The sequence below is a fragment of the Lathamus discolor genome, chromosome 3 (genome assembly GCF_037157495.1).
Source record: "Lathamus discolor isolate bLatDis1 chromosome 3, bLatDis1.hap1, whole genome shotgun sequence".
NCBI classification, from domain to species: Eukaryota; Metazoa; Chordata; class Aves; order Psittaciformes; family Psittacidae; genus Lathamus; species Lathamus discolor.
Window position 1 is genome coordinate 1,410,274 of NC_088886.1, and position 26,407 is coordinate 1,436,680.

Sequence of the window (26,407 nt, forward strand, 5' to 3'; positions counted from 1 at the left end):
CCAGATAATCAAGACTATTAGAACTCACAACAGTCTTCCAATACCTAAACTTGCTGACAAGAACCTGGAGAGGGGCTTTGGACAAGGGCCTGTAGGGACAGGCCAAGGGGAATGGCTTGAACCTGCCCGAGGGGAGACTGAGCTGAGCTCTTAGGCAGAAGCTCTTCCCTGTGAGGGTGCTGAGGCGCTGGCACAGGGTGCCCAGAGAAGCTGTGGCTGCCCCATCCCTGGCAGTGCTCAAGGCCAGGTTGGACACAGGGGCTTGGAGCAAGCTGCTCCAGTGGAAGGGGTCCCTGCCCCTGGCAGGGGTTGGAGCTGGAGGAGCTTTAAGGTCCCTTCAACTCAAACCAGTCTGGGATTCTGTGATTCTATTCTGTTTTCATGTGAATATATGCACTTGTTCACTGCTTGGAAGGCACAGTGCCAAGGCTGGCTGATAGAATTGCCTTTTTACTCTGTACTTTCACACCGAAATGCTGTATTGATCTGGGATGGAAAGCACAGTCTGTATTTTAATTACAACAAATAGAAGTTTTTACCTGTTTAAAGCTCTGCTTGCACTCAGACACTGTGCTTTCTTCATCTGAGAAAGAAACAAGAGGAAAAGACACCTGTGGAAATCTCATTTTTATTTAGTTTGGTAAAGCTGAATGCTTTTACCAAGACAGATCTGTGCAATCAGACTTGTAACAAGAAGTACTCTGTGAGAAATGCCTGTAGTACTTTATAAGTCATACCTGTAGCAGTCAGTGAGAATGCCTGTTGTACTTGCACCTCCTTTATGGTTCTTCAGCACAGGTATTTCATAAGCTGTGGGCAAGCTCTGCTCAGAGATGACACATTGCAGCCACCCACCACCTACCCCAAGCCAGCAGCACCCTGAGACGCCTGAATATTCCTGGCCTGAACACTGCATTTTGCAGGATAAGTTGTCATACATGAGAATTTATATCTTTTTTCTTGACAAAAGTAAAAACATCAGTGACATCAATCTCCCATAGGAAAATTTACACAAATCCAGGGTCCTTTCATCAGCTGATTTGGAATGCTGGTACAGGAAAAGATCAAATCAATACATTAGGAAAATTCAAAGCATATTTTATTTAATATTCCAGTTCCAAATATAAATCAAATCGTTACCATAATTGACATCAGATGATTTTGTACTTTTTAAGTGCAAGAATCCTCTTTAAAAAGTTCCCATTGTTTACCAGGTATTGGATCTCGCTTCATTTTCAATGCTCCATAAGAAATCAACAGGAGAGAAAACATTTCACCACATTTCCAACCTAATTAAGCAACAAATATCTAAATCAGCAGTTCTCAAGTTGGGCTGTTGGGTTAGAAGAGACAAGGAAAACTTCTCGTGCAGGTTGAGGAGCAGCCACATTAACAACCAACCCTTTGACAGAACAGCCCTGCAGCACCAGTGTGACAAATAGAAACACCACCCTCACTGAGAGAGCCAGGATAATATTCCTGAGTGTGCATCTGGCTGCTCTCAGACACAGTTTATTGACTCTACGAATTCCAAACCCAAGGGATTACAATAGAACAGGAAGGGAGCCCCAGGAGAGCCCAAGCTGTGTGTCACAGTGCACGGTCCATGCACAGCCTGGCAGCAGCAGAATAAACCTACAGCACAAGGATCCCCAGGGATCCAGGGATTCCATTGAACAGATTCAAATTCTCAGAGACAAATCAAAGGAAAATCGTTAGCAATTTGGCTTTCCATGTCATCTTCCTTAGGCATTTCCACATTCAATTCCAAGTTCTGGCCTTAAACTTCAAGCTTTACACTCTGCAAACTGCAATAAGAAGGAAAAATGAGAGACAATTATGCTAAGCACCTGTATCAACTGTGCTGGTTTTGGCTTCCTTTTCATAAATAAGGCACGTTTTAGCATTAGATTATCTTCATGCTCTGTGCTGGCATATAAAAATACATGCCCTTACTATGGTTTATTTTCCCTATCACCAAACAAAAAGAGAGTGAAAAATAGAGGGACAAAAAGTACATCAAACTAGGATTCTATGATTCTGTGTTTGTGTGTACTCATACACAAACACATCTACACCTCATGCACTTTAGGTGAGCTGCCTTGAGAAATGAAGTCACTATGTAGTATCACATTCATTACCACGAATAAAGAACAATTTTAATCTACTGTCTCAAATCCAGAAGGTTGGGTAGGGGAGTAGAAGTAGTGCTTATAAATGAAATAGATTACTCCAATATTGGACTTACTGTCTGATAGAAGCTCTTCGCTTGGAGCTCCTTAATATATTTCAGCCCTCTAAAACTGTGACATGAAACATCTGAAGCACGCACTAGGCACTTCCATGCCTACGTGAGAGTCTCCCCTCAGCCTGACTTTAGTGGATAGCTGCATCACTGAGTCAGGGACATCCTGTCTGAATGTATGTCAACTCAGATGGTGGCTGACAAGGAGTTTAACCTTGGCGCACAGAGAAACCTAACAACAAAAGCTTTACACACACTCTGCAAGGTACCCTTATGATTAAATCAAGTGAAGCAAGAATTACCAGCAGATAATTTAGGGAGAAAGGCAGAGGACCAGAGGGGAAATCATTTTGAGAGTGGTGGCACTAAGGTAACAACCCACTTACTGCAGCTTTCAGGGCCTGATCTAGATCTTTCAGTAAGTCTTCTTCATCTTCCAAACCAATCGACAGGCGAACTAATGTATCGCTGATTCCAAGAGATTCTCTATCTTCTTTAGGCACTGAAGAGTGAGTCATGATGGCCCTGGAGGAAAAAACAACTTTTTTTCTAACAAGTTTTTAGTTTTATCATTAAAGACAAAACCAATTGGTTTCCTGGCAGCATCCCCCGAAAATCCATGAAGGTTTTACACCTTTTGGGTCCCACCTGCTGATTAAACCACAGATGCAAAGAGATCATGTCCCCAACTACTATAAGTTACATGAACTGCAGACAAGTCAGTGACTTGTATCTCCCAGTACAGTATTTCAAAGCCACTGCTGATGAATAACAAGTGGATACTTAATCTGGACCTGAAAAAGGAGAAAGTCCTATTCCTCTTCCTCCCAGATATATTTGATTTCTATCTTATTTTCTAGAAAAGGGTACCTAAAAGCTCTGCTTTAAGCACATGGAGAAACAGCTGCAATAGACAATCTCCAGAGTAAAACCTCCCGAGTCTTTGACTTTCTTTTAATTTTTGGTCATTTGGGTCATTTGTCAAACTGTACCCACTAACAGTGAAGAGTTTGTTCCATCTGCTATGGAGGATATAGGTAAGGAGCTATTTACCCCATGTGCTCAGTCACTGACATTCACCAATTCACAATTACCTTTCAACTCATAGAATGCAAAATGGTTTGGGTTGGAATGGGGCCTTAAAGATCATCCAGTTCCAACCCCCTACCACAGGCAGGGAACTGCTCGAATGTTTCAAGATTTGCTGTTATTCTAAAATGAATAACTGAAAATACTGAGCATATAAATTTAGCCATAACTTTCCGTGTATCTTTTTGAAAAGCACATTAGATTTAAGTGAAATAATCTAATTCCACAAAAATCCTACTTTTTAGCCTTTTAACCTAGATAGGGGCACCTAAGCGTTACTAAATTCCCCACAAAATTCTCCTGACATGGAGACAGTCTGGGCAGCATGCAGCAGACTGACCATGCCCTCTTGTGTAAGCCCGCAGAACAGCAGAGCTCCTTCCTCAACAGCGTGACCAAATCTGCTCACTGCTTACTCAAACACATGCTGATTTCTTGGATTTCTTCTCATCACAGTAACAAATCACACCTCAGTTCCCAGTTAAGACAAGGAAATGTGGAAATCCTTTCAACATCACACTCATATTGACTAAAGCCAAGCTCATTCTGGAGTAGCCTCTGGGGTTTGTGCTATACGACATTCTATCCTTGGATCTCAATTATATGCCAAATACCTTGGCTTTGTGGACTTGAAAGTTTTAGAACTCCCATAACAATTCATTGTTACCCTGCAGCTGGTTTTAGGTTTTTAAGATGAAGGATGACTTACGGATGCTCTGCAAGGCTTTCATAGCCACCCAGACTCTCAGCCAGCGTAAAAACCTACGGGAAAATCAAGTCAACAAGTGTAAGGTTCTGAATGCTTGGAAAGAGATGGTTAAGGGAAAAGGAATGTTTAGGGGTTTTTCTAAGTTTTTCTATGAAAATTTTTATATTATAAAAGGTATTACCTGTAATTAGGGTACAAATTCTAAATTTAGCAGGTAAGAGGTACTCAGATTTAAACAAGACTTGTCCTAAAAAGGCTCTGAAGAGACACTGATGCAAAGCTGAAACTAAAATATGCCCGTGTTGATCAAATGTAACTCAGGAGTAGCTCCTACAGTGCAACACATGGGCAGCATGGAGGAAGGGCAGAAGGAAAAATGCACAACAGGAGGGAGCAGCTCTGCCTGGGCACCACCAATGTTCACTCTGTTCAGAGGATACAGCAGGCTGCCTGAACAAAGCCTCAGATCTCATAAATTTCAGCTAAGGTTTAAGTGATTATACCCTATCCCTACATCCCCTTCTTTCAGCAGTGATCTCTGAATTATGGGCATGCATTCCTGGGTGACAAAGGGCCCTCTGGAGAGCCAGCTGTATCACACATAGATTCCCAGTGTGTCTGCTGTGAATGCACTTACTGCCCTCAATGTTCCTCTGCTGCTCCAGCTGCTCATATTCACTTTTTTTCCCCTTTAAACAAACTAACCCTAAACTTATCAACTAAATAACTTTCTTCTCACCATGGTTTAAGGAAATGGCTTTACTTTTGTACCAACCTAGTGACAAGCTGATGGTTATCCAAGTCAAAGGGCTGAGCTGAGTATACTCACAAGAACTTGCTTCTCCTTGAATATATTTCCTGACACCTTCTGTCCAAGCTGGCAGATCTCTTGTGCCAGGATTAAATGCTCTCTCTCATGTAAAACAGTGTTTTATGGGAACCATGTCTTTAGTAAGTTAATTTTCAGCTGATAACATTAGGTGGCAAGTAAGTAAGACAGGGAGGAGAAGGAAGTTCTAATTTTCCTTTGTTGATTATTATATGTTGATTTGTTTTCCAAGAACAAATCAGCAAAAGCACAAGTGCAGGAAGCAAATTAACCAGAGATCAAGACTAGCTAACACATTAAAGAGTACAGGTAGAATAAATACATGGCAAAGACAAAGGCAAAAGCCTATGGTTTAGGTAAAATAAACAAACAAGTCTTCTCCAGTCTGAGGGACTCCCTCTTTGTTTCATGATTCATGTCATTTCTCAATGGGATTTTGCCCTGATGAGTGTTTTGAAATATTACAACAGTATTACACCAGCCCCAGCTCCTCTGCTTTCAAATCCTACAGGTATTTCTGCAGAAGGCAGGTATGCAGGCCCTTTGTAGGCCTGGATATACTACACCCTACTGTGTAAACAAACACTTAAATTGAGCCTAGGCATCTTTTACTTCCCTCTCATTAGCCTCCCTTTACAAATAATCTATTATTTAGGGATGGCTACACCCAAAAGACTTCAAGAGCTTTGCAAGTCCAGAGAAAGACTCTTCCCACCCCAAGAAAAACCACTTCCTTTATCATTCTCAGACGCACAGTCTCAGTCCCTCTAAAGCAACGTGTATTTACCATCATTTACCTTTAAATTCTTGAGGAAGGCAGCAGCATGTTTGAGACTCCCTTTAATGTAAAAGGTGATCATGCCAGGACAGCCAGTGCACTGCCGTTTGATCAGCTCATGCTGAGGGTGTGAAGGCAAACCTGAAATCCAGAGAAGTTGCTTTAATTTAATTGCCATCATTTCAAAGGATAGAGCAGCTCACTCACAGCAATGCAGAAACAGCCACTGCTGAGGTGGACACCCAACCCAGAGTCACCCAACATGAACAGTGTACAAGCTACACGTAGTACTGCAGTGCTCAACTCCAGACGTCACCCACTCTGAAGTCTTGCCAGCGTACCTGGGAAAATGACTTTCTCCACCCGGGAATCTGACTCAAGGAACCGAGCAACAGCCAATGCGTTGTGGAAATGTTGCTTCATCCGGATGTGCAGTGTCTTCAGACCACGATTGCACAGGTAACAGTCAAAGGGGGATGGAATGGCTCCAAGAGCTACAGAAATTAAAACGTACAACAAAGTGGGGGGGAGGGTTTAGTAAAATTTCATAAAGTCCTAATTTCCAAATCCCTAAAGTTAGAACAAGACCAGTGGAAAGAGATCTGATACAATCTGCCTTCCTCACCATACACACATGGTAACCCAGCCAATTAATGAGCTGGATTAACAAGATGAAGACTCAAGGACTAAATGAATTAGACACAATATACCTTTAGTCTCTCCGTTGTAGACAGAGGGCAGACAGAATACTACACAGAAATGTATTCATTACAATTAAGAGGCAGTAAAATTGTTAAAATCAACCTACATAAGAAAACTGCATTAGGCATATGCTCTGATGTGTGAATGAGTTTAAAAACCCAGATGTACTTGATATGAGGTAGGTGGAATTAAATAAAGGCATAATTTAAATGTTTATATGCATCTTCATATATAATGTCAAGATAATATAGTAAATGATGGTGCTTTCTGCCATGGTCTTAACTGCAACCTAAAGAGGGGCTTGGTAAGGAGTCGTGTCCCATGTAACTCCAGGTGCTGCCCATGGGGACAGCATCTGATGCTTTCAGGAAAGCAGGGACAGAAGGAATTACAGTCCTGATGGCAAGAGTGCTGCCTCCATTCAAGCCCCTGCCCCAGGTAATTCATTCCACACAGCAGCCCCTGAAGAACAAATGGAGAACAACCCACCCTGCTCTCAGTGTTAGAAACACTAGGAAGTGCAGACCAGTGTTGTTAACATTATTTGAGAGAGAAGCCAGGGAGGCCCAGCAAAAGCTGTCGGGTTCGTATAAGGCCAGTGAAAAGCAGGGAAGAGAATTCAGGATTCTTACATCTGTGTTACCACTTCCTCTCTGGCCATTTACACTTCTGAACATTTAAATGCCTCAGCTACGTCTCTAGGTAGGTTTCATACTTGTGTGCATGCAACATGCTTTCCATTACAAGCTGGTACATTTGAACACAATCGATTTCAAAGTATTTCCTACATTGACTACTTACAGTTTTGTAAGAATTTAAGCCTTTCGTAGAGATCATCACAGTTTAATGAAACAAGTCCCATTACAACATCACTATGCCCTAAAAACACAAGGAGAAGACAAGAACAGAATTAGCCACTCCATCAGCTCCAGGGTTATGCCATAACCCCCTATTTTCTCAGTCTTGTTGCTAATACAGTCCCTTTTTTGCAAGACACTGTCATTGCTACATCTGTCCTTCCTGTGCAGTACAAGGATTGTAAGGCAGATTTCAGCTTTTTCTAAAGCTCCAGTGAGCAGCATGCTCTGCCCTGTGTCCCCAGACACTTCCCAATCCAACTGCCAGAAAGTGGGAATTCCAGGGCACAGGAATCAGGTGTGTCCTGCTGAGCTGTCTTAGCAAGGGTGAACACCAGCCAGAAAGCTTCCCCTTCTACCCACACCACCAAGGACATCCAGTCACATTAGCTCCATGTCTGGGCTGCCTGGGACACAACACAGTGAATGTGCTTTTGGACAGGCTCCACTACAGATGAATGAAACCTCCTTTGAACCTTAATGTAATTTCTAGCCACTACCTTCTACTGAAGCCACTTGCTTTACTGTAGTAAAATTAAAACCAGCATGGCTATAAACACCTCTAGGTTTATTGCCTGAAGTCAGGTCAATATTCCTTCTCCCAGGGAGTTTAGGAGCTATGAAGCCTAATGGTCTATTCAATGGTCCATCTCCTCTAACGATCCATATAAGAATTACTAGAAGGCACACTGGTTTTTGTGAACTAGGAGGCTGGTGAGGCGCTGGAACCGGGTGCCCAGAGAAGCTGTGGCTGCCCCATCCCTGGCAGTGCTCAAGGCCAGGTTGGGCACAGGGGCTTGGAGCAAGCTGCTCCAGTGGAAGGTGTCCCTGCCCGTGGCAGGGGTTTGGACCTGGATGAGCTTTAAGGTCCCTTCCAACCTAAACCAGTCTGATTCTATGAACTGCCCACAGGCAGAATGGCTCTTGAACAGCCAGCCTGAGCTGTGTCAAAGTAACACACTTACCATTCATGTATTTGGTGGCAGAATACATACAAATATCAGCCCCCAGAGACAAAGGACGCTGAAATGAAATGAAAACAATAGGTATAATTAAAGCTCATGTGTACTGTGGTTCATTTCAAGCTACCCAAAAGGCTGTGATCCAACATAGAAAGTAACAATAGGTGAAGAAACTAAAAACCACAAAAACTTAAGACCTTAAACATAAAACCCTGAGAATGAAGATAGGATATGTGACAAAAACAATAGTACAGGAAAGCACTCTGAGTTCAAGAAAAGCACAATAAAAAAAAACCAAAATAAGACGTAATTTGAAAGCACTTGTCTAATTCCCACCAGCTTCATGGGGAGGAGTGATTGAATACATCCAACATACATTCATATTCGTGAAAAAGTAGTTCTATTGCTTAGCTGAGGCAGGGATAAGTAATCCTATTTACTCTAAGGTGTGTTTGTTTAGGAAATGAAGGCCTCAATACAGTCTGCAAAGCAAAAGATCTGCACTGCTGTCTAGATATGTGCATTAGAAAGGGAGTGGTTAGTAGGTCAAGAGAGGTTCTCCTCCCCCTCTACTCAGCCTTGGTGAGGCCGCATCTGGAATATTGCGTCCAGTTCTGGGCCCCTCTGTTCAAGAAGGACAGGGAATTGCTGGAAGGAGTCCAGCGCAGAGCCACAAAGATGATTAAGGGAGTGGAACATCTCCCTTATGAGGAGAGGCTGAGGGAGCTGGGTCTCTTTAGCTTGCAAAAGAGGAGACTGAGGGGTGACCTCATCAATGTTTACAACTATGTAAAGGGTAGGTGTCAGGATGATGGAGCTAGGCTTTTTTCAGTGATATCCAGTGATAGGACAAGGGGCAATGGGTGTAAACTGGAGCATAGGAAGTTCCACGTTAACATCAGGAAGAACTTCTTTACTGTAAGAGTGACAGAGCACTGGAACAGGTTGCCCAGGGGGGTTGTGGAGTCTCCTACACTGGAGATATTCAAGGCCCGCCTGGACAAGTTCCTGTGTGATGTACTGTAGGTTACCCTGCTCTTGCAGGGGGGTTGGACTAGATGATCTTTTTAGGTCCCTTCCAACCCTTGGGATTCTGTGATTCTGTGTGATTCTGTGATATCAGTACTGGTGACACCAGTATTAGTGATACAGCACTGAAAGAGCAACTGAAACCTGAAGAGGTTTTCTTTGCCAGGTCTCTCTTCCCTGACCTCCCAGAAGCCTTTCTAAGGTGAAGCAAAGGCAGATGTTGATGGGTGAGAAGTAACGACTAATATTTTTAATCAGTCACTAAGCAAAGGACTTTGCACATAATATAAACACATTTCAAAGGCTGAAAAGCATCAATATGTTAAAAGGTAACAAAGCAGATTGAGAATGAAAGGCTGCTGCTGTCAGCTTAAACACGGGCACCTAGTCAAGGAACGTGGATGATGTGCATTCTCAGTGCGCAGCCAGGAGAGCAGCAGCATAAACACCAGTGCCTCTTACACTCAACAGTGCTGCACAAATCACCCTCAAATTAGGATCTCAGCACAGTGCATCAGCAGCAGTATGGAGGGGTTTAAAGGCATTACCTATTACTTAGAATTAATCATTACAACTGACTTTCTCTTAGCACCAGGCCAATAAAAGCCACATTAACTAGCTCATATATCCAGATGCTCACTTTGCTTCTTTCAAACTTGTCTTGCAAAGAAATATATGTTGCAAAGGTGAAATCATCAAGCCTTTGGTATGTAGAAGACAAACTCAAGTGCTGCTTTAGCTAAGCATTAACACCTTCTATAAAGCTGTCTTAATTTATAAAGATCTCAGTGACCTTAACAGAAACAGACACCTTGCCTTGCGCTCATAAAAAGGTTTTACTTTAGACTTAAAACACAGGGGATCAGCTTCGTCACCTGGGAAATACAAATGAATATTTCTAGCCCATGTTAAGATGAACCAGATGTCAAAGTTTAATAGTCTTCACTTCATGTATTCTAGTTATCCAAGCAGAAAAGTCATGTTAGTTGTTTGAGATCAAAATGACAAACTTTTAAGCCACACATTCAGCAAGATATTGAAGAAAAAGGAAAGCTGAATGTCCCAAAGAAAACAAAGTTTGCTTGGTTTAACTTTTTCTTCCACTGCTCTTTTCAGAACATGAAGTGGTTCAGAACAGCTTATAAACAGCATATACAAAAGAATTGGTATAAAAAGGCCAAAGTTAGGAAACAGGATACTTTTTAACAGGCCTGTTATGATTTCCACCAGTGAAAACTAAAAAAACATGATTTTTGAATGGCTTACCCGATTCAGCGTGTTTATTGGACTGCTGAGCTGTACTGGGTTTGCTGGTATCATACTGGGGTATGGCTAGCTACAAAGTACTGTGCATACCATCCTTACTAATGTAAATAGCACAGTACATGGGTTGTATTTAGAAACAGAACAGGTAATTTTACAAGACATAGATCAAAACTACAGTCCCACGGTGGTGTTCCCATTTAAAAAATGCACCTTTTAATACACTGAAATAATGGGGTAATTGTAAACAAAGTGCTTACCTGGAAATACGCAGACATAAAAGTGTTGTCTACCGCCAGAAGAACATCTTTATGCTTGTGTACTGCATCTGCACACGCTTGAATGTCAATGATCTTCAGTGTGGGGTTTGTGGGTGTTTCAATCCAAACAAGCTGCAGTAGTTCAACAACACAAAATGTCAGTTTAGAGGTTGTACAGAGCTGGTGATGATGCGTGTGTAAGTCACAAGTGGTTTAATTTGTTGAGTGTCAACTTCTTCTGCAGGTTTGCAGAGTGGCAATAAGACAGCATCTCTACTGCAGTGAAACAGGGTGCCCAGAGAAGCTGTGGCTGCCCCATCCCTGGCAGCGCTCAAGGCCAGGCTGGACACAGGGGCTTGGAGCAAGCTGCTCCAGTGGAAGGTGTCCCTGCCCGTGGCAGGGAGTTGAAAATAGATGGGCTTTAAGCTCCCTTCCAACACAAACCATTCTGTGATTCTATGGCTCTTGGGAGAGGCAATATTTTCTATAAAAATAGCTGATACGAGGGAATAACATCAAAGCTTTGGAAAACCTCAGCACATTGCATCTGAAGAAGGCCACAAGAAAACTTTGTAAGCCTTTTCCAGCTGAGTGATCTTCCACTAGAGCAAATTATTTATCTGTTCCAGTGCCATGGAGCACCCCCTCTTCCTCTGACCTTGCTGCTCCCTCTGCTGTTTCTGACCTTTTCCCTCCTCCTCTCTCTGTCCATACTGTTTTTATCCTTCTAAGTGTTGTCAATGAGGAACCACCACCAAGTGGACTGGATTGGAGATGTGCTGGAGCCAGCTCTGCCCCAATCTGTCCCCACAAAAGCCACCCCTGTAGTCCACTCTGCTTTACACGTACACCCATTACAACAAGAGCATGAATGGAATTGTTTAACGACATTAAGCAAGTAAGTTCAGCAATTTCCCTCTCCCTTACCTTGGTCTCTGGTGTAATTGCAGCTTCCAGGCATTTAATATTTGAACAGTCAACAAAAACTACATTCAAACCCATTTTCATGGCTACTTTCCTGAAGTACCTGTTTGTGCCTAAAAAAACAAACAAAAAAATCAGAGACACAAAACAAAACTTCACTGATCTCCAGACTCCTGCATTCACCCATGGAAAGTCAGGAGGGTACAATTTTATGCTGTACACCATGAATGGCACATTAGTATTTTTTATTCCAAAAAAGTTTAAAGATTGTCATAGATCATGGAAAAGGACTACTGGGAATATGGAATCAGAGTGATTTAAGAAGTACTTTCAACTAGCAGCTCTTTGGGGTTGGTTTAATCAGAAAATTAAATGGATCCCTTTTATGTTGCCTGCTTCTAACATTTCCTCCAGTCCTTTGCATTGCACTAGTTTGTAGTTCCAGCTTTCATATTCTCTTTCCCACTTTTCAGTTATTTGTTCCACCACACAAACTCTTTTCTATTTCATAAGCTTCCTCGCTTCTTCTCCCACACGCTCAGGGGGAAAACTCCAGCTACTGTGTTTCTTTACCATTCCATTAAAGCAACATGAGTAAGGAACATGAAGGAGTGATTATTTCCTTCCTTTCTGTCTTTGAAGCCCTTCATTGGAAAGGCTAAAAGAAGAAACCAGAAGCAACCAGTTGCTCATTAGAAGTGCAGCATAGTGACTATCTGCTGCCTGGATTAAAAATTAATTCATTTAGTCTTTCTGCCAAGGTTGTTTAACTTTCACTCACACAGAACACGAGTTTGACATTTAGCCATAAATTCCTAGCATGTGCAGGGTATGATCCTGTGCGCTGGGTGGTATGTCTGAATGATGATTTTTTAAAGGAAATACTTTTATTTCTACAATGAGCTGTATATTATATTGTCACTTGTGCTGTAGGAAATATGTTCAGGTATAGGAAATTTGCACATAGGCTGTCAGCACTACAAACAACAGAAAGTTGCTGTACATACTTTAAGTAATAACACACTACAGTAAAACCTTAGATGGAAATCAAAGGTTGCACAGAAAGTAGCTCTTTTAAGAAGTTACATCAGTGGCTCAGGATTCAGAGGTGCCAAAACATGACAGCTCCTCCTCACCCTCCCAAAACTCAGCAACTCTTAAACACATCCCAGGCAGTGCACTTGTCAGCATTGCCTGAGAGCTTTTCAATTCTTTCATTGTTTTTCTGTCAGTCTTGCAAACTGCAGCCTCATTTGAATCAGCAAGTGCAGTGCTGCTCTGTTAGCAAGTGCAGTACTGCTCTCCTATCCAGCCTGGCCTTTTACAGAAAAACATGGTAAAAGCTTAGCAAAGCCAGTGTGCCCTTGAGGGAGCAGGGGCACATACCAGCGCTCATACCTAGTGATTCAAAGGTTGCTACTACAAGGCTGAAAAGACAGGCTGAGAGAGCTGGGCTGGGGCAGCCTGGAGAAGAGAAGGCTCCTGAAAGGGAGACCTGAGAGCAGCTCCAGTGCCTGAAGGGGCTGCAGGAAACCTGGAGAGGGGCTTGGGACAAGGGCCTGTAGGGACAGGCCAAGGGGAATGGCTTGAACCTGCCCGAGGGGAGACTGAGCTGAGCTCTTAGGCAGAAGCTCTTCCCTGTGAGGGTGCTAAGGCGCTGGCACAGGGTGCCCAGAGAAGCTGTGGCTGCCCCATCCCTGGCTGTGTTCAAGGCCAGTTTGGACACAGGGGCTTGGAGCAAGCTGCTCTAGTGAAAGGTGCCTGGGCCCATGGCAGGGGTTGGAGCTGGATGAACTCTAAGGCCCCTTCAACCCAAATTAGCCTGGGATTCTATGATTTTAGAATCATGAGCAGGAAAGATGACCAGGAAGAGCCAGAAGAGCACAAGCTAGGAGAAAAGCAAGCAGGGATTTAGGGGACAAGGAGCCCCTAATAGCCAAAAGAGGAATGAAGGGGATAAACAGATATTGGTCACAGTGTCCAGTGGCAGATCTGCAGGTGTACCATGTATGGGGTGTGAGGTCTGCTGAATAAGGCTGGCTGGGGGGAAGCCGGTCTCTTTACAACAAAAGTATAAAAAAAAAACCCTCAGGGAAGAAACCATGAAATTCATCTGTGCCAAAACCACCACGGGCTGAGGCTTTAAGGAGCAGATGAACTGGTTTTGCTTGAAAAATACACCCATGGGCCTTTCTGAAGTGAGGAACTGATAATACACTTTGGCCAAATGACTTTGATTTACTGAGTTCCGTAGTAGGAGGGCTGTGTATTAAAGGAGCAGCTTGTCACTGGGGATTCCTGCTCCACTCAGCTTGGCTCCAAATGTACTTGGAGATGAGCTATCTGTCACGAACTAAGACATTAAAGCAAATGTGTGTATTTGTATTTGATGTGCACAAGCACAGAGAACTGATTAGCAAACAGTAATCACTCAGCACTGAGAAAGGTGATTACTCTTGCTAAAAGGTTTTCCAGCTATTGCTTGGGAAAACACAACCTGTTGCTGGCCTCTCTAACCTTCCTTTGGAAACAAAGCAGGTTTGATCTCCTTGTGCCAAGGCCTTGAAGCAGACAGAGGGAGACAAGCTTTTCTGACCAGTGAAACACAGGAGCTGGGGACTGAGGACACTGATTGTCATAGGGCATCCAAGCTGACTTTCCTACTAGGGACTTTTAGGTGGCATTGATCTTTTGAAGGACTTTGGCAGAGGTGGATGAACTGTTACTGGGGAGTTTCTTGGAAGAATGGATCAAAAAAGACATTATACAAGATCAAAACCTAAGAGTGAGCTGCAGCACAGCTGAAGCATTCAGAAGACGTGCATAGCAGATGAAAGCTGTGCTTTCAGGGAAGATGACAGCATAGATGTTTGAAACAGTCCAGACAAAACGCTGGTTGATAAAGGGTCAGGCCTGGGAAAGGGATAGTAAAATACCAGGAGCTGGGAAACTTTGCTGTGTTGGACTGTGGAGGGTCCTGCTTTGCAAACAAATCTCTGTAAGGCCAAGATGTTGCTATTTTCTACTTATTATTAGTTAGCCACAGTGTTTTAAACCTGCATGTTGTGCCACAGACCCTTTCAGTGTTTGAATTCCTAACACCAAAATCAGACAGGGGTGTTCTGTGTTCTCAGGAAGTGAAAAGGCTGTAAAGGGAAGTAAGGTCCTGTGTGGGAAATTCAGTTCATGACAATCACAAATAGGTACATTTAATCACTTGTGCAATGAACATCAAAAGCACGCTTGTGTTTTACATACCTCCATAGACATCATCCATGCAGATAATCGTGTCCCCTGCCTTTAGCAGGTGAGTAATATTCAAAGTAGCAGCTAAGCCAGAAGCATAAGCTAAACCTAAAACAGAAAACAGTAAGTGGCAGACACTGTGTTTTAATGTGATAAAACCTTGTCAAACTTGCCTTCACTTTCCTCACTTTGCTTTTAAAAGGAACCTGTTCTGTCACTCTCACACTATCCCAATCATTCAGTGGTTTGAGTAAAAGCAGCAGCCTGATTTTACAACAGAGTGGAACCCAGAATGAACAACAGTCCAGGAAGCGCTGCTGCCTGTCCCCTGCTCCCCACTGCACTCAGTGCTGCTGCACAAGGACAGATTCCATTCAGCTTAGACATCAAATGCAGCAAGAGGAAGCCCTACAGAAGCCCAGGGATTGAGCTTGACTTTCCTGAATGATGTGTTGAGCTCTTTTCACTCTTGCCCATAACCAGCAGGTAGAGGCTGTGAAAGCCTTGCTGTGATGTGACTGCTGCTGACAGCTTGGTGTCCTTGCTCCCCAAGTTATGCTTCCTGTAGACCATTAGGAAACACATATGCTGCCATCTTGCTTGATGAAACTATTAATTACTTACAGTATTTAGCTCCATCTAGTGCTGCCACAGCCTTCTCCAGGCAATTCCGGCTGGGGTTTCCACTCCGGCTATATTCATAACCCTATCGGGAAAGCAAGAAACAGACACAACTTAAGAGAGAGCACTGAGAAAGTTGTGTACAATAGCTGTCCCAGGTTCCTTAAAAAGCCCTTGTGCTCAGCACTGAGGTTGTGCATCCACCTCCTCCAAGACCATCAGGCTGGTTTTCCGGCTACACCAAGCTGCTGTACACAACATCTGATCAGGCATCCCCAACTTTGGAATAGTTTCTAGGAGTGTGCTGGGGGAGGTATCACACTGCTGGCCACATTCCCCTGCTTTTTCCCAGATATCCACCTCTGGTCATTGTTGAAGAAAAGGCTGACAGATTCCACTCATGTTATCAGGAAGAGTGTGTCCCATCACCACAATGCTCTGCTTGGAAGATGCTACAGGGCACTGACCAGCACCAACATGTACCCATCAAAAGTTCTTGAAAGCTCAAATGTTTCCCTGGCATGAAACCAGACCAAGTTCCACATTCCAGCACAACAGTTTTTATGTGAAGACTGAGAAAATTGAACGAGAAACAAAAAATACTCATGCAGGGGAGACCTTAGAACAGTCTCCCAGTACGTAAAGGAGCTCAAAAGAAACCTGGAGAGGGGCTTTGGACAAGGGCCTGTAGGGACAGGACAAGAGGAATGGCTTTAACCTGCCAGAGGGGAGACTGAGATGAGCTTTTAGGCAGAAGCTCTTCCCTGTGAGGGTGCTGAGGCGCTGGCACAGGGTGCCCAGAGCAGCTGTGGCTGCCCCATCCCTGGCAGTGTTCAGGGCCAGGTTGGACACAGGCGCTTGGAGCAAGCTGCTCCAGTGGAAGGGGGTCCCTGCCCGTGGCAGGGGTTGGAACTGGATAAGATTTATGGTCCCTTCCAACACAGACCAGACTGGTGTTCTGTGCATGGATGCACATGTTACAGAGGGAACTGCTAAGTGTCCTGGTTATCTGCGTACTTTCAAGACTTCTGCTTAATGAGAACTTGGTTGCATTCAGGAATCTGGCAGACGGCTCTCACGGCGCTTCCAGCAGGAACACAGCCATGCTCTTGTCAGTACAGGAACGCAGCAGCATGTGACTGCTTCATCTGTGGTCTTCTTCAAAACAGCTACTGACTTAGAAGCCCTCACAGCATTATGCGAGTGGATGTGTGGAATCAAAGATCACAAGGCAAACACGGATTGCCCAACCAGCACAGGGTGATGTTCAGGCACCAGCTTTGGAACAAACTGGTTTGTGAACAGCAGGTTTGTGCCATCTCCCTCATACTTGAGCGGCAGCCATCAGAAACCTCATGGTTGTTCAACCCCAACGCTTCCAGCACTTTCTACAATACAATTCAAACCATTTGACATGGTTTAGTGGTGGCCTTGCCGGTGCTGGGGGAACGGTTGGACTGGACGATCTTAAAGGTCGTTTCCAACCTGGCTGATTCTATGATGCTATCCACAAAACACTGCTGAAACACTTGTTTGTTCCGCAAGGACAACTAGGGCAGCCTCTTACACAACCGGTGTAATTGGGAAAAGGGATTTTGCTTGGGGACAGCAGAAAGTTTTGTCATCACACAGGCTTCAAGAGAGCCCCAGCTGCACAGAAACCATCCGACCGGCGCCTCGACCTTATAGCCCGGTTACAGCTTCCTCCACCCACCGTCCACGTGGGAAACGATGTCTGAGGGCCGCTCGGGAGCGAGAATAAAGGCACTGTCTCCACGGGCTGCAACCGGGAGTCCCTATCCCTTGCCCTCCCCTTCCCAGAGGCTGCCGCTCTCCCTCTGGCCCCTCCGGCCATACCGGAGCCCCCCGGTCAGTCCCGGGGAGGACAAGCCCGCCTCGGTGCCCCGCCGCCGGCCGCACTCACCGCGTGCTGCCCCGGGGCCTGCTGCTTGAAGGTGGTGGAGAGGGAGATGGGCGGCACCACGGCGGCCGAGCTCCACTGCTCGGGCTCCTGCCCGGCGTGAATCGCCTGCGTGGCGAAGTGCGCGAAGGGCGGCAGGAAGCCCCGGGGCCCGCCGCGCTCCATGGCCGCGCCCGCACACCGCCACCGCTGCCGCGGCGCCACAGACCGGCACCCGCACCACGCCCCCACGCCGCCAGGGGCCCGGCGCGGGCGGGCCCTCACCGCCGCCTCCCATTGGCTGCGGCGGGGAAGGGCGGGGCGGGGCGGGGCCGGGCAGCGCCCGCGCCGCCGGGAGGGGAGCGCCTTCCGGGGCGGTACCGCCCGCCCGCTGGGGGGCGCCGCCGCACCGCGGCACGGCCCTGGGTGCAGGCGCTCCCGACGGGAAGAGGCTGCCCGGCTGCTGGGCCTCTGGGGACAGCGGATGGGGGCCGGTGACCCCGCCGGTGATCCCGGGGAACGAACGGCCTCCTCCCGGCTCTGCGCCAGAGGGCTTCAGCCTGGCAAACGCCGGGGGGTGCAGCGAGGTCACACAGCCTGAACAGAGATACGTGCGAGTGAGAACACTGGGACCTGGGACAGGGGAATTTAATCCTGTGGAGACAAATCCCTCTCTTGTAGGCTGTGAAGAACATCTGCATAAATCCAGAGGGACCTGGACCGGGGGAACCCCCTGGAGTTCGACAAGGCCAAGGGCTAGGTCCTGCCCCTAGGTCGGGGCAATCCCCACCCAGACCCAGGCTGGGGGAGGCTTGATGGAGCATCCCTGAGGAGAAGGACTTGGGGTGCTGGGTGAGGAGAAGCTCCCCACTGAGGCTATGATGTCTTAAAACTCCTCACCTACTTTTTCCTGTTCAGTTTAATTCCCCCAAATGTCCTCTGTCTCTCTGTAAGATGACTGCTATCCAGCATCCCTCCTGCCAGCCATGCTGAATGCCTGGGAGAAGCAGAAGTTGACTTCACAGCTGGGAAATTCCATTCACTGTCCTCCAGGACCTCATTTATTTTTGTTTCGCCTTGTGGAAGTAAGGAGAGAGGCAACCAGAGAGAGCATCCCTCTACACTAAGGCGCTTTCAGTATTCTATTAGTTACTCTTCATGACTTTAAATGTTGCAGTTACGCTCCCAGCAAGGATAAATGCAGACAGACACTTGTCATTTTCACTTACTGCCTACCTTTGGGTTTTGAACAAATTTAGGTTTTTATTCCTCTCCAGTTTTTTTACCTATTCCCTTACATACTAAAAATATCAGCATCCTTCCTGGAGGAACACACCCATTGGAAATTACTCCTCTGTTATTTATTTTCCACTTGAACAACTGCACAAGCAAATTTTCCACAGAGTCAAAGCCCAGAAAATGCAGCTCCACATTGCCACAATACCTGATCCTGCTACTTTCTGCTGAATTGCCTAGTGTATGAGAGCAATTTAAGTAATTTAAGAAGATGGAGAATATAAGCAAGACAAAGTTTAATTATTAGATGTTAAAAAGACCCCAAATACTCTCACAAAGTTGAAGGCACAGCACAGGAGGACATATGGATTTGCCACAAACACTGGTTTTCACAGAGCAGTTCCCATTAGTAATGCATCCATTATACTTCTGCATTGAACAAGGGACTCCATAATTAGCTGGTAAACAGTGACTTCATGCTTCTGCCTCCTCTTAGCTGGCCTTCAGTAATTAAAAATGCAACGTGAAGTTTCCAACATCACCTGAGTTCCTGCATCTCTTCCACAGGAGCATGAGCAGCAGGTTGAGAGAGGGGATTCTCCTTCTCTGCTGCACTCAGGGGACCCCCCCTTGCAGTCCTGATCCAGCTCTGGGCCAAGAGCACAAGAGGGATGTGGAGCTGTTGGAGTGAGTCCAGAGGATACCATGGAGATGCTGCGAGGGCTGGAAAAAGCTCCTTAAGGGGAGACCTTAGAGCAGTTCCCAGTGCCTAAAGGGGCTCCAAGAAACCTGGACACGGGCTTTGGACAAGGGCCTGTAGGGACAGGCCAAGGGGAATGGCTTGAACCTGCCCGAGCGGAGATTGAGCTGAGCTCTTAGGCAGAAGCTCTTCCCTGTGAGGGTGCTGAGGCGCTGGCACAGGGTGCCCAGAGAAGCTGTGGCTGCCCCATCCCTGGCAGTGCTCAAGGCCAGGTTGGACACAGGGGCTTGGAGCAAGCTGCTCCAGTGGAAGGGGTCCCTGCCCATGGCAGGGGTTGGAGCTGGATGACCTTTAAGGTCCCTTCAACCCAAATTAGCCTGGGATTCTGTGATTCTAAGACTGGCTCTGCACCATGCATGTCTCCAGCACCAGGGCAAACAGCCTCTTGTACAGCACCTGAGCATGGAACAAGAGACAGCTTTGCCAGTGGTGCCAACCTCTCAAATTCTGTTTGTTGATGGGTCTTAGTTTTCTCTACAAACAAGAACATCCAAGAGTCTTGTCAGAAAGACCAATGGAGTATAGAACAAAGGTGACTTGTTTTTTTCCCCTGTAATCATTTAAAATTGTAAATATCCATGTGGGAAGCAGCTGTGCTATCACTGTGAAGGCAGCAGGCACAGAAACTGGATTTCATAGTTTTATCTAGGCCTAGAACTCTCCTTAGCCGCTTGGTAGGAGAGGAGATGAAGCAAATCAGGTAAAGAAAAAGGTCACCCAGGGTAGTTTTTTATCTTTTATCTAGTCTTGCTGACAAGGTGTGGACTCTTTCCCCTGGAAGCACTAGTAAAAGAATCTAGTTTACCTGGATTGTGACTCGTCCTCATGGTTTTATGATTCATCCCACTATTGTTAAGTCAATACTGACAGGAACAGCATTGAAGGAGTTGCTGCAGGGAACTTGGGGAACTCTGAACCTAATGCAGTTACTTTATGAGATGATAACACATCTACACAGACAGGCCGACTGTCTTATCTTTCCCTTTTCCTGGGTGTGCTTTTGAGGAAAGCAATTTGTGCAGGTGCCATCATTCTCCAGATAACTTCTTGTTTCATTGTCATGGATCATGCTGGGTCTTTGCCTTCTCTTTCCCTCTCTCAGTGACTGAAATACCCCCACAAACGAGGGAAATGGGTGAAGAGGGCAGCGTTTTGTTCAGAGCAGCATTAGCAGCCCATTTCTTTTCCTCAGCTCACACAGAGATTCACCGAAGGAGCACGGGAGAAGATGCCCAACTGCTGACTTGAGGTCACCTTGTGAAATCCGTTGATGTTTCATGATGTGGGAAGAGACCCAGAGCTTCTGTTCTCTCAGCAAACACGGGGCATTGGCTCATCTCGTTTATTTCATTGCTGTGTGGTTTGTTTACACCTCTGGCACGCAGCACCGACCAGAACACGCACCGTCATCTCTACCCTTGCGTAACTAAGCCTCAAGCCAAGGCACTCCTGGATCCACTTGGCCACTTCACAAATGAACCTGAGAGGAATCCGTAGGAGCCATTGTAGCAGATTCGTGCCACAGGCTGAGGATCTGGATCCATCCCTCACAGTGTGCAGCACCGGACACGGTGCTTCTTCCCCTCGGCAGTCCTGGTCAGCCACGGGTACTTCCGAACGGCCACAGCCAGTGCGGCAGCTGCTGTAGTGTTCCAAAGACACGGGAATAAAGCCTGTGGGAGGGCACACCCTCTGCGAAGCGCACTGACCCCACAGCAGAACGGCAAGCTGCCTGCCCCGCAGGGTGCTCCCGCTCTCTACACCCATCAGGCAACGACAGACGCTCCCCTGGAGATGACAGACAGATTCGTAGCGCAGGCACACGGGCGTGCCTGTAAACCCCTACGAAGGACGCCCCCGAGCCCGGAGCCACAGAGCCAGCACGGGGGCTGCCGCCGAGCCTCCAAGCTCTGCCTCAGCCCTCGCCTCGGCAGCGGCGGCCACCAGGGGCTGCTCGCGGGCTCCTGCACCTGTTGAGGACCCGGTGACGGGCGCGCCGGCCCTCACGGCCCCGCCGAGCCGAGGGGAGCGCGGCGAGAGCCGGCCCCGGGGCGGTCCCGGAGGCACCGCGGCCGCCTCCGCGGCCACCCCCTCGGCCGCCGCTGCCCGCTCCCCGCTCAGTCTCGCGGTGCCCGCGCAAGTCTCGCCTCGTGCTGCGCTTCTCGCGGGATCAAGCTACCAAGATGGCGGCGGCGCCGGGCTGCTGAGCGGGACCCTGCGGCCGGGCGGGCTCCGGGCGCTGCTGGCGGGGGATGCGGACGGGCCCGGGCGCACCGCCGCGGCTCTGAGCGCATCGACCCCCCCGGGCTGCGGCCAGCCTTCCTGGCGGGGCCCCGCCGCTGGCGGGCCGGCCGCTGGCGATGACCGGAGAGAAGCTGCGCTCGCTGCGCAGGGACCATAAGCCCAGTAAGGAGGACGGGGACCTGCTGGCGCCTGGCGAAGAGGAGGCGGCCGCCGCGCCCGGGGGCATCTTCACTGGCGGCCGCGGGAGCAGTGCGAAGGGCGGCCGGGCCGGCGGCCACCGCATCTTCAGCAACCACCACCACCGGCTGCCGCTGAAGGGGGGCCCGGCAGCCGGCGGGACGGGCCCCTCTGCCGAGCCCGACAAGTGCCCGGCGCACTTCCCGGTGCACGAGTGCGTCTTCAAGGGGGACGTGAGGCGGCTCTCGGCCCTCATCCGCACCCAGGGCATCGGGCAGAAGGACAGTCACGGTGAGCGGCCGCCGGGCCGGGGGGGAGGCTGGGCGGCCCCTTCCCGCTGCCCTGCGGGGTGTGGGGCGCCGGGGCCGCGCTCGGCTGCACGCTCCGGAAGCGTAGAGCCGTGGGCTGGTTTGGGTTGAAGGGACCTTAAAGCTCATTCAGCTCCAGTCCTTTGCCACGGGCAGGGACTCCTTCCTCTAGAGCAGCTTGCTCCAAGGCCCTGTGTCCAACCTGGCCTTGAGCACTGCCAGGGATGGGGCAGCCACAGCTTCTCTGGGCAAAATCCCTGGGGTTTTGGCGATAGGAGCGAACACGGTGTTAGCTTTTGTGACAGTGTAATGGTGGGAGAGCTTCCTCTGACCGGCTGTGCTTCGTGTCCCAAAACCTACTTCATTTAATGAAAAAATACTCTTATTTTTCAAATGTCTGAAGCGTTGCCTGTTTGGTTTTGGAGGTTCTGAGCCCCCCGAAGGGTGGCTCCTTTGGTTGTTGCTGGAACTTGCTTTGGTTTTTTTCCCCGGGGTGAAAACCCAAAACTTCCTTTTTCCTCTTTAAGTGTGTTAGTTCAGGGGTTTGAAAGGGACAAAATCTTGTTCGCTGTTATCCTCCAAGCTGGGTCTGGACATAGAAGTGGCAATAGCAGAGATAGAAATACGATCCTCGTGCCACTCTCTAATGCATAAATATTTAGCTCACTAGATGATCTTTAAGGTCCCTTCCAACCCAAACCATTCCATGATTCTATTTAAATCCTGCTAGGACATCTTAAAATAATATCAGAGAATCCCAGCCTAGTTTGGGTTGGAAGGGACCTTAAGGCTCATCCGGTTCCAACCCCCTGCTGCAAGCAGGGACACCTTCCACTAGAGCAGCTTGCTCCAAGCCCCTTCCATCCTGGCCTTGAACACTGCCAGGGATGGGGCATCCATATATTTGATTTGGGAAATACTTTACATTTAAAAATACTAAATCAACCTGTCAAGTCAGCTTAAGTTTCATGTTTTTCATCTCTAGGTTTCCTACCTATTTTAAGAGTAACATCATTGTGCTGAAGAATGTTAAGTTATCCTTTGTGTGGTGTCTGGGAAGTTGTGATTAAAGGGTGCAGTTATGTTCCTTTTCTGATTAAGAGATAAATGTTCCCTTTGTTTTACTTAATTGTCTTATGTAAAAAAGGAATGTTAAGGTAGAACCCTCGTTGGGATTGGCACAAAGGGAAGAACAGGGTAACTGGAAATTAAAAGCTATGTCCATGATAACTTTGGGCACTCTGAAACACAGACTAATGTATGTGGAGGAATACACAGCTCAGTTTCCTCAATCAAGGCAGGGAGGAGTATTTCTTCCAACTGTCATAACATTTTTTCTGAGTACGTTGCTGTAAATATAGCTACGGATATATTTATCCTGTCATCTTCATTCCAAAGGCTGCAGCAAATACTGGGAGAATGAAAGCAGCAGACTGGGGAAGAAATTCTCCCACTTGGTGTATTCCTTCTGCTGACTTCTCCCCTACACCTCCTCCAGTTCCTTGTCAAGTAACTCATCATCACAAGTTTAACATCTTTACTTGATCCATCTTTGCTGCACTCTCATCTTCAATGTCTATCACAAACACTGATCCTATCCTTTTTTAATATACATATATATATATATGCACCACATATATATACATTTCAAATGAAGATCTTTCTGCTTTCTCAGTAGCAGTGCTTTGGGGATTTCTATCTCATTATCCTCCTCTAAGTTTTTATTTTAAGGATTTCTTTACTATTAAGCTTTCCAATAAACCCCAATAACAAATTTCTTAATGTCCTGACATACCAAAGGCCTGACTAATATTTCCTTGTTATTGTTTTCCTTCTGCTTGAATCCATCTGTCACTTGTTTACGTATCTGAATTGTGGGTTATTTGGGGTAGATATTATACTCAGAAATAAGCTAGAAGAATCCCAGTGCATAATAAGGAAGTGAGAGAGGGGAAAAGGAACTGCTCGTAACAGTGTTTATAATTCAGTCCCATATTTAGTGTGTGGTTAAGTGCTGAAAAGCCAGGTTCTGTAGAGTGTTAAACTCTTGGTGTTCAGATAAAACAGCTGATGGTTGTGACTGTAAATGGCGTGCAGCCTGGCTCACTCTAAATTGACCTCAAAAACCATTACTCATTGGAATGCCAGCATCATTGTTCCAAAACCAGTGAGTTTCTGGGGAGAAGCTTGTCTGTATCCCTTTTAGATTACTTGTACTATAATATACATTTAAGAACTTTAACACATACTCAGAATGAAACCATGTTGTATTCTGGAATAGCCAAATCATCTTGCTGAATTACTCTTGGAAAACAGACTCAGCTTCTTTGTAGGTGTGCCAGATGCCTCACAAAAGGTTAAAAGCTGCACACACGTGCAGACAAGTGCTGTATTTTATGTGTCTTTTTGTGCAAATGGGTTTTGTTTGCCTGCCCTGGAATGCATGTATAGGATTTCAGGCACTGTTTTATCACTGCTTTCTCAGAATAAGGCCCTGGAGGCTCAGTGACGGGGAGGAAAGTGTACAAGCTCATTTCCCAAAGCTATAGATGTCAATGAAGTCGTCCTTAGATGGAAAGGAAACGTGAGATTTGTTTATGTGGTGGCTCAAGCTGTTGCCAAAAGATAATGAATTTGATTGCAGCTGCTCAAGTATGTGCCCATTCACGTTCCAGTCAGTGTCTGCAAGTGATCGTATCAAACACGTTGTCATTATGATTAAATTGCACGGAAGTAATCAAAGTGACACATCGGCCACTTCATTAGAGTGCCCTCTTTATTCCACCTCCAAGAGGTGAAGCACACAGTTGTATCTTTGCACCCTCCTCTTCCTTTCCAGCAGCCGTCTTGTATAAAGCTCCTTGTTTTTATGGAATCTAACATTGACTGTTGTGGCTTGGGCTGGGGTTCTTGGAAAACCTCATCCTGTGCAACTGGAAGAAGTGAAACTGCCCTCACCACCCTCTTGCCTATCCTGCCAGAAATGCCTACTTGTGCTGTGCACTGACTGGGAAAAATAGAGTAGTGTTAAAGCTCACCGTATGTTTTCCTCAGACTCATTTTACCTAGAATGATTCTCTGTGCTCGGGCTGCATCTAGAGGAGCCACTGCTGTTCTTGCCATGATCAAGGAACTAAACATCATTTGTATTTTAGGATCCTGAGGTTGCAGTGCAATAGAATTCCATTGGAGTGGTTTCCTTTGAGCCCTGTGAACACTGGTCCTGATTAATTTATCAGTCTGGGACTTCATGCATCATGATGGTGGGTTTCTGTTTCAGCAGCTGCTGGAATTGGGTTTACACCTTCAGATCCCATCTCTCCGAAAGCAGTAGAAGTTAACTTGTCCTGTTGTGTCTGTGAGCCAGCCAGGTTTCTGAGATTAAATGTGTGGAATATTTTTGGCTGCTGTCTGCTTGAACAGCTCTTCCCTTTCTTCTGCTGGGGAGGGAAGAACCTGAAGATTGCATGGAGACATTCTATGAGTTGAGGGATTCCTCAACTGTAGTTTCTCCTACAGCCTTGCATAGTTTAGATGGCTTATGTTGATAAGTCAGAGTTAAATTTGCTAGTGATAAACCTCATTTTGTTTGGCCCAAAGAGCATCAAGACTTACCCAGATCTATCGGATGGATGATTAGTGGTGGAGCTGTGCAAAATGCCATTCCAGGTTTGACTTTTGGGTGCCCCAAAGCTAGCAGTGTGTTTTAGCTGTTGTTGAGACTGCTTTCTTTTGGTCAGGGAGGTTCTCTTCCGAAGTAGCTGTGGAGTTTTGATGGAATAGAAATCTATGTGAGATTACTGTGATGCTTACAGGGTTTGGTGTTCTGTGTGAGTGTTGTTAGACCACCCCATCCGCAGTCCTGCCACCGGGCTCTCCAGAGCAGCCGCACACTGTTGTGTCTGTGCACTGTTCATGACAGTCCATGGACTGTCTGAGCTTGGCTGGTCCAGATTGAGGGCTGTCTGGAGGGGAGTTTATCAGGGCAGTGAGAAGTTTCATCATGGCCCTTTTCTGTGTGTTTCTCTTTCTGACCCCCTTTTCTAAAGGAGCTTTCCTGGCTTACCTGTTAGTGTGCTCCTTTCCCTTTGGTACCACAGCTAACCTCTTATGTTACCTCACTGTTGTTTGTCAGACCTTAGACTTCTTGCCAGGGACTCTCTGGCTAAAGACCAGCAAGCAGGATGTCACCTCTTTTCAGGTTCATCTTAAATAGCTTTTTATATTTTTATTCCTTCTGGAGTTTATAGATTCCACTTTCTGTACCT

At 46.6% G+C, this 26,407-nt stretch overlaps 2 protein-coding genes across 2 annotated transcripts in view; one reads left to right on the forward strand and one right to left on the reverse strand.

Moving 5' to 3' along the window:
- Positions 1–1,077: 1,077 nt before the first annotated feature.
- On the reverse strand, positions 1,078–17,674 carry CTH (cystathionine gamma-lyase). The gene is made up of 12 exons (XM_065673037.1): positions 17,439–17,674; positions 15,518–15,599; positions 14,906–15,001; positions 11,651–11,760; positions 10,724–10,855; positions 8,175–8,232; positions 7,154–7,231; positions 5,992–6,144; positions 5,670–5,791; positions 4,044–4,096; positions 2,632–2,770; positions 1,078–1,808 (listed from the first exon to the last, which is right to left on the reverse strand). Exons 1-12 carry the CDS (start codon positions 17,598–17,600, stop codon positions 1,788–1,790), a joined length of 1,206 nt encoding a protein of 401 aa, XP_065529109.1. The 5' UTR covers positions 17,601–17,674; the 3' UTR covers positions 1,078–1,787.
- A 3,782-nt stretch (positions 17,675–21,456) lies between these two features.
- ANKRD13C (ankyrin repeat domain 13C) overlaps positions 21,457–26,407 on the forward strand; it is a 32,007-nt gene continuing 27,056 nt past the window's right edge. Inside the window, exon 1 of the mRNA XM_065673038.1 lies at positions 21,457–22,122. Coding sequence (XP_065529110.1) covers positions 21,771–22,122 — 352 coding nt within the window. The 5' untranslated portion in view covers positions 21,457–21,770. The remainder of the gene's footprint in view (positions 22,123–26,407) is intronic.

Coding starts and splice junctions, on each gene's coding strand:
- CTH (XM_065673037.1), bottom strand. CDS start 17,600: ATGGAGCGCGGCGGGCCCCGGGGCTTCCTGCCGCCCTTCGCGCACTTC. Junction 10,856..11,650: donor CAATTACACCAGAGACCAAG/GTAAGGGAGAGG, acceptor GAACTACTGCAG/CTTGTTTGGATTGAAACACC. Junction 1,809..2,631: donor ATCAGGCCCTGAAAGCTGCA/GTAAGTGGGTTG, acceptor TTCTTATTGCAG/TTTGCAGAGTGTAAAGCTTG.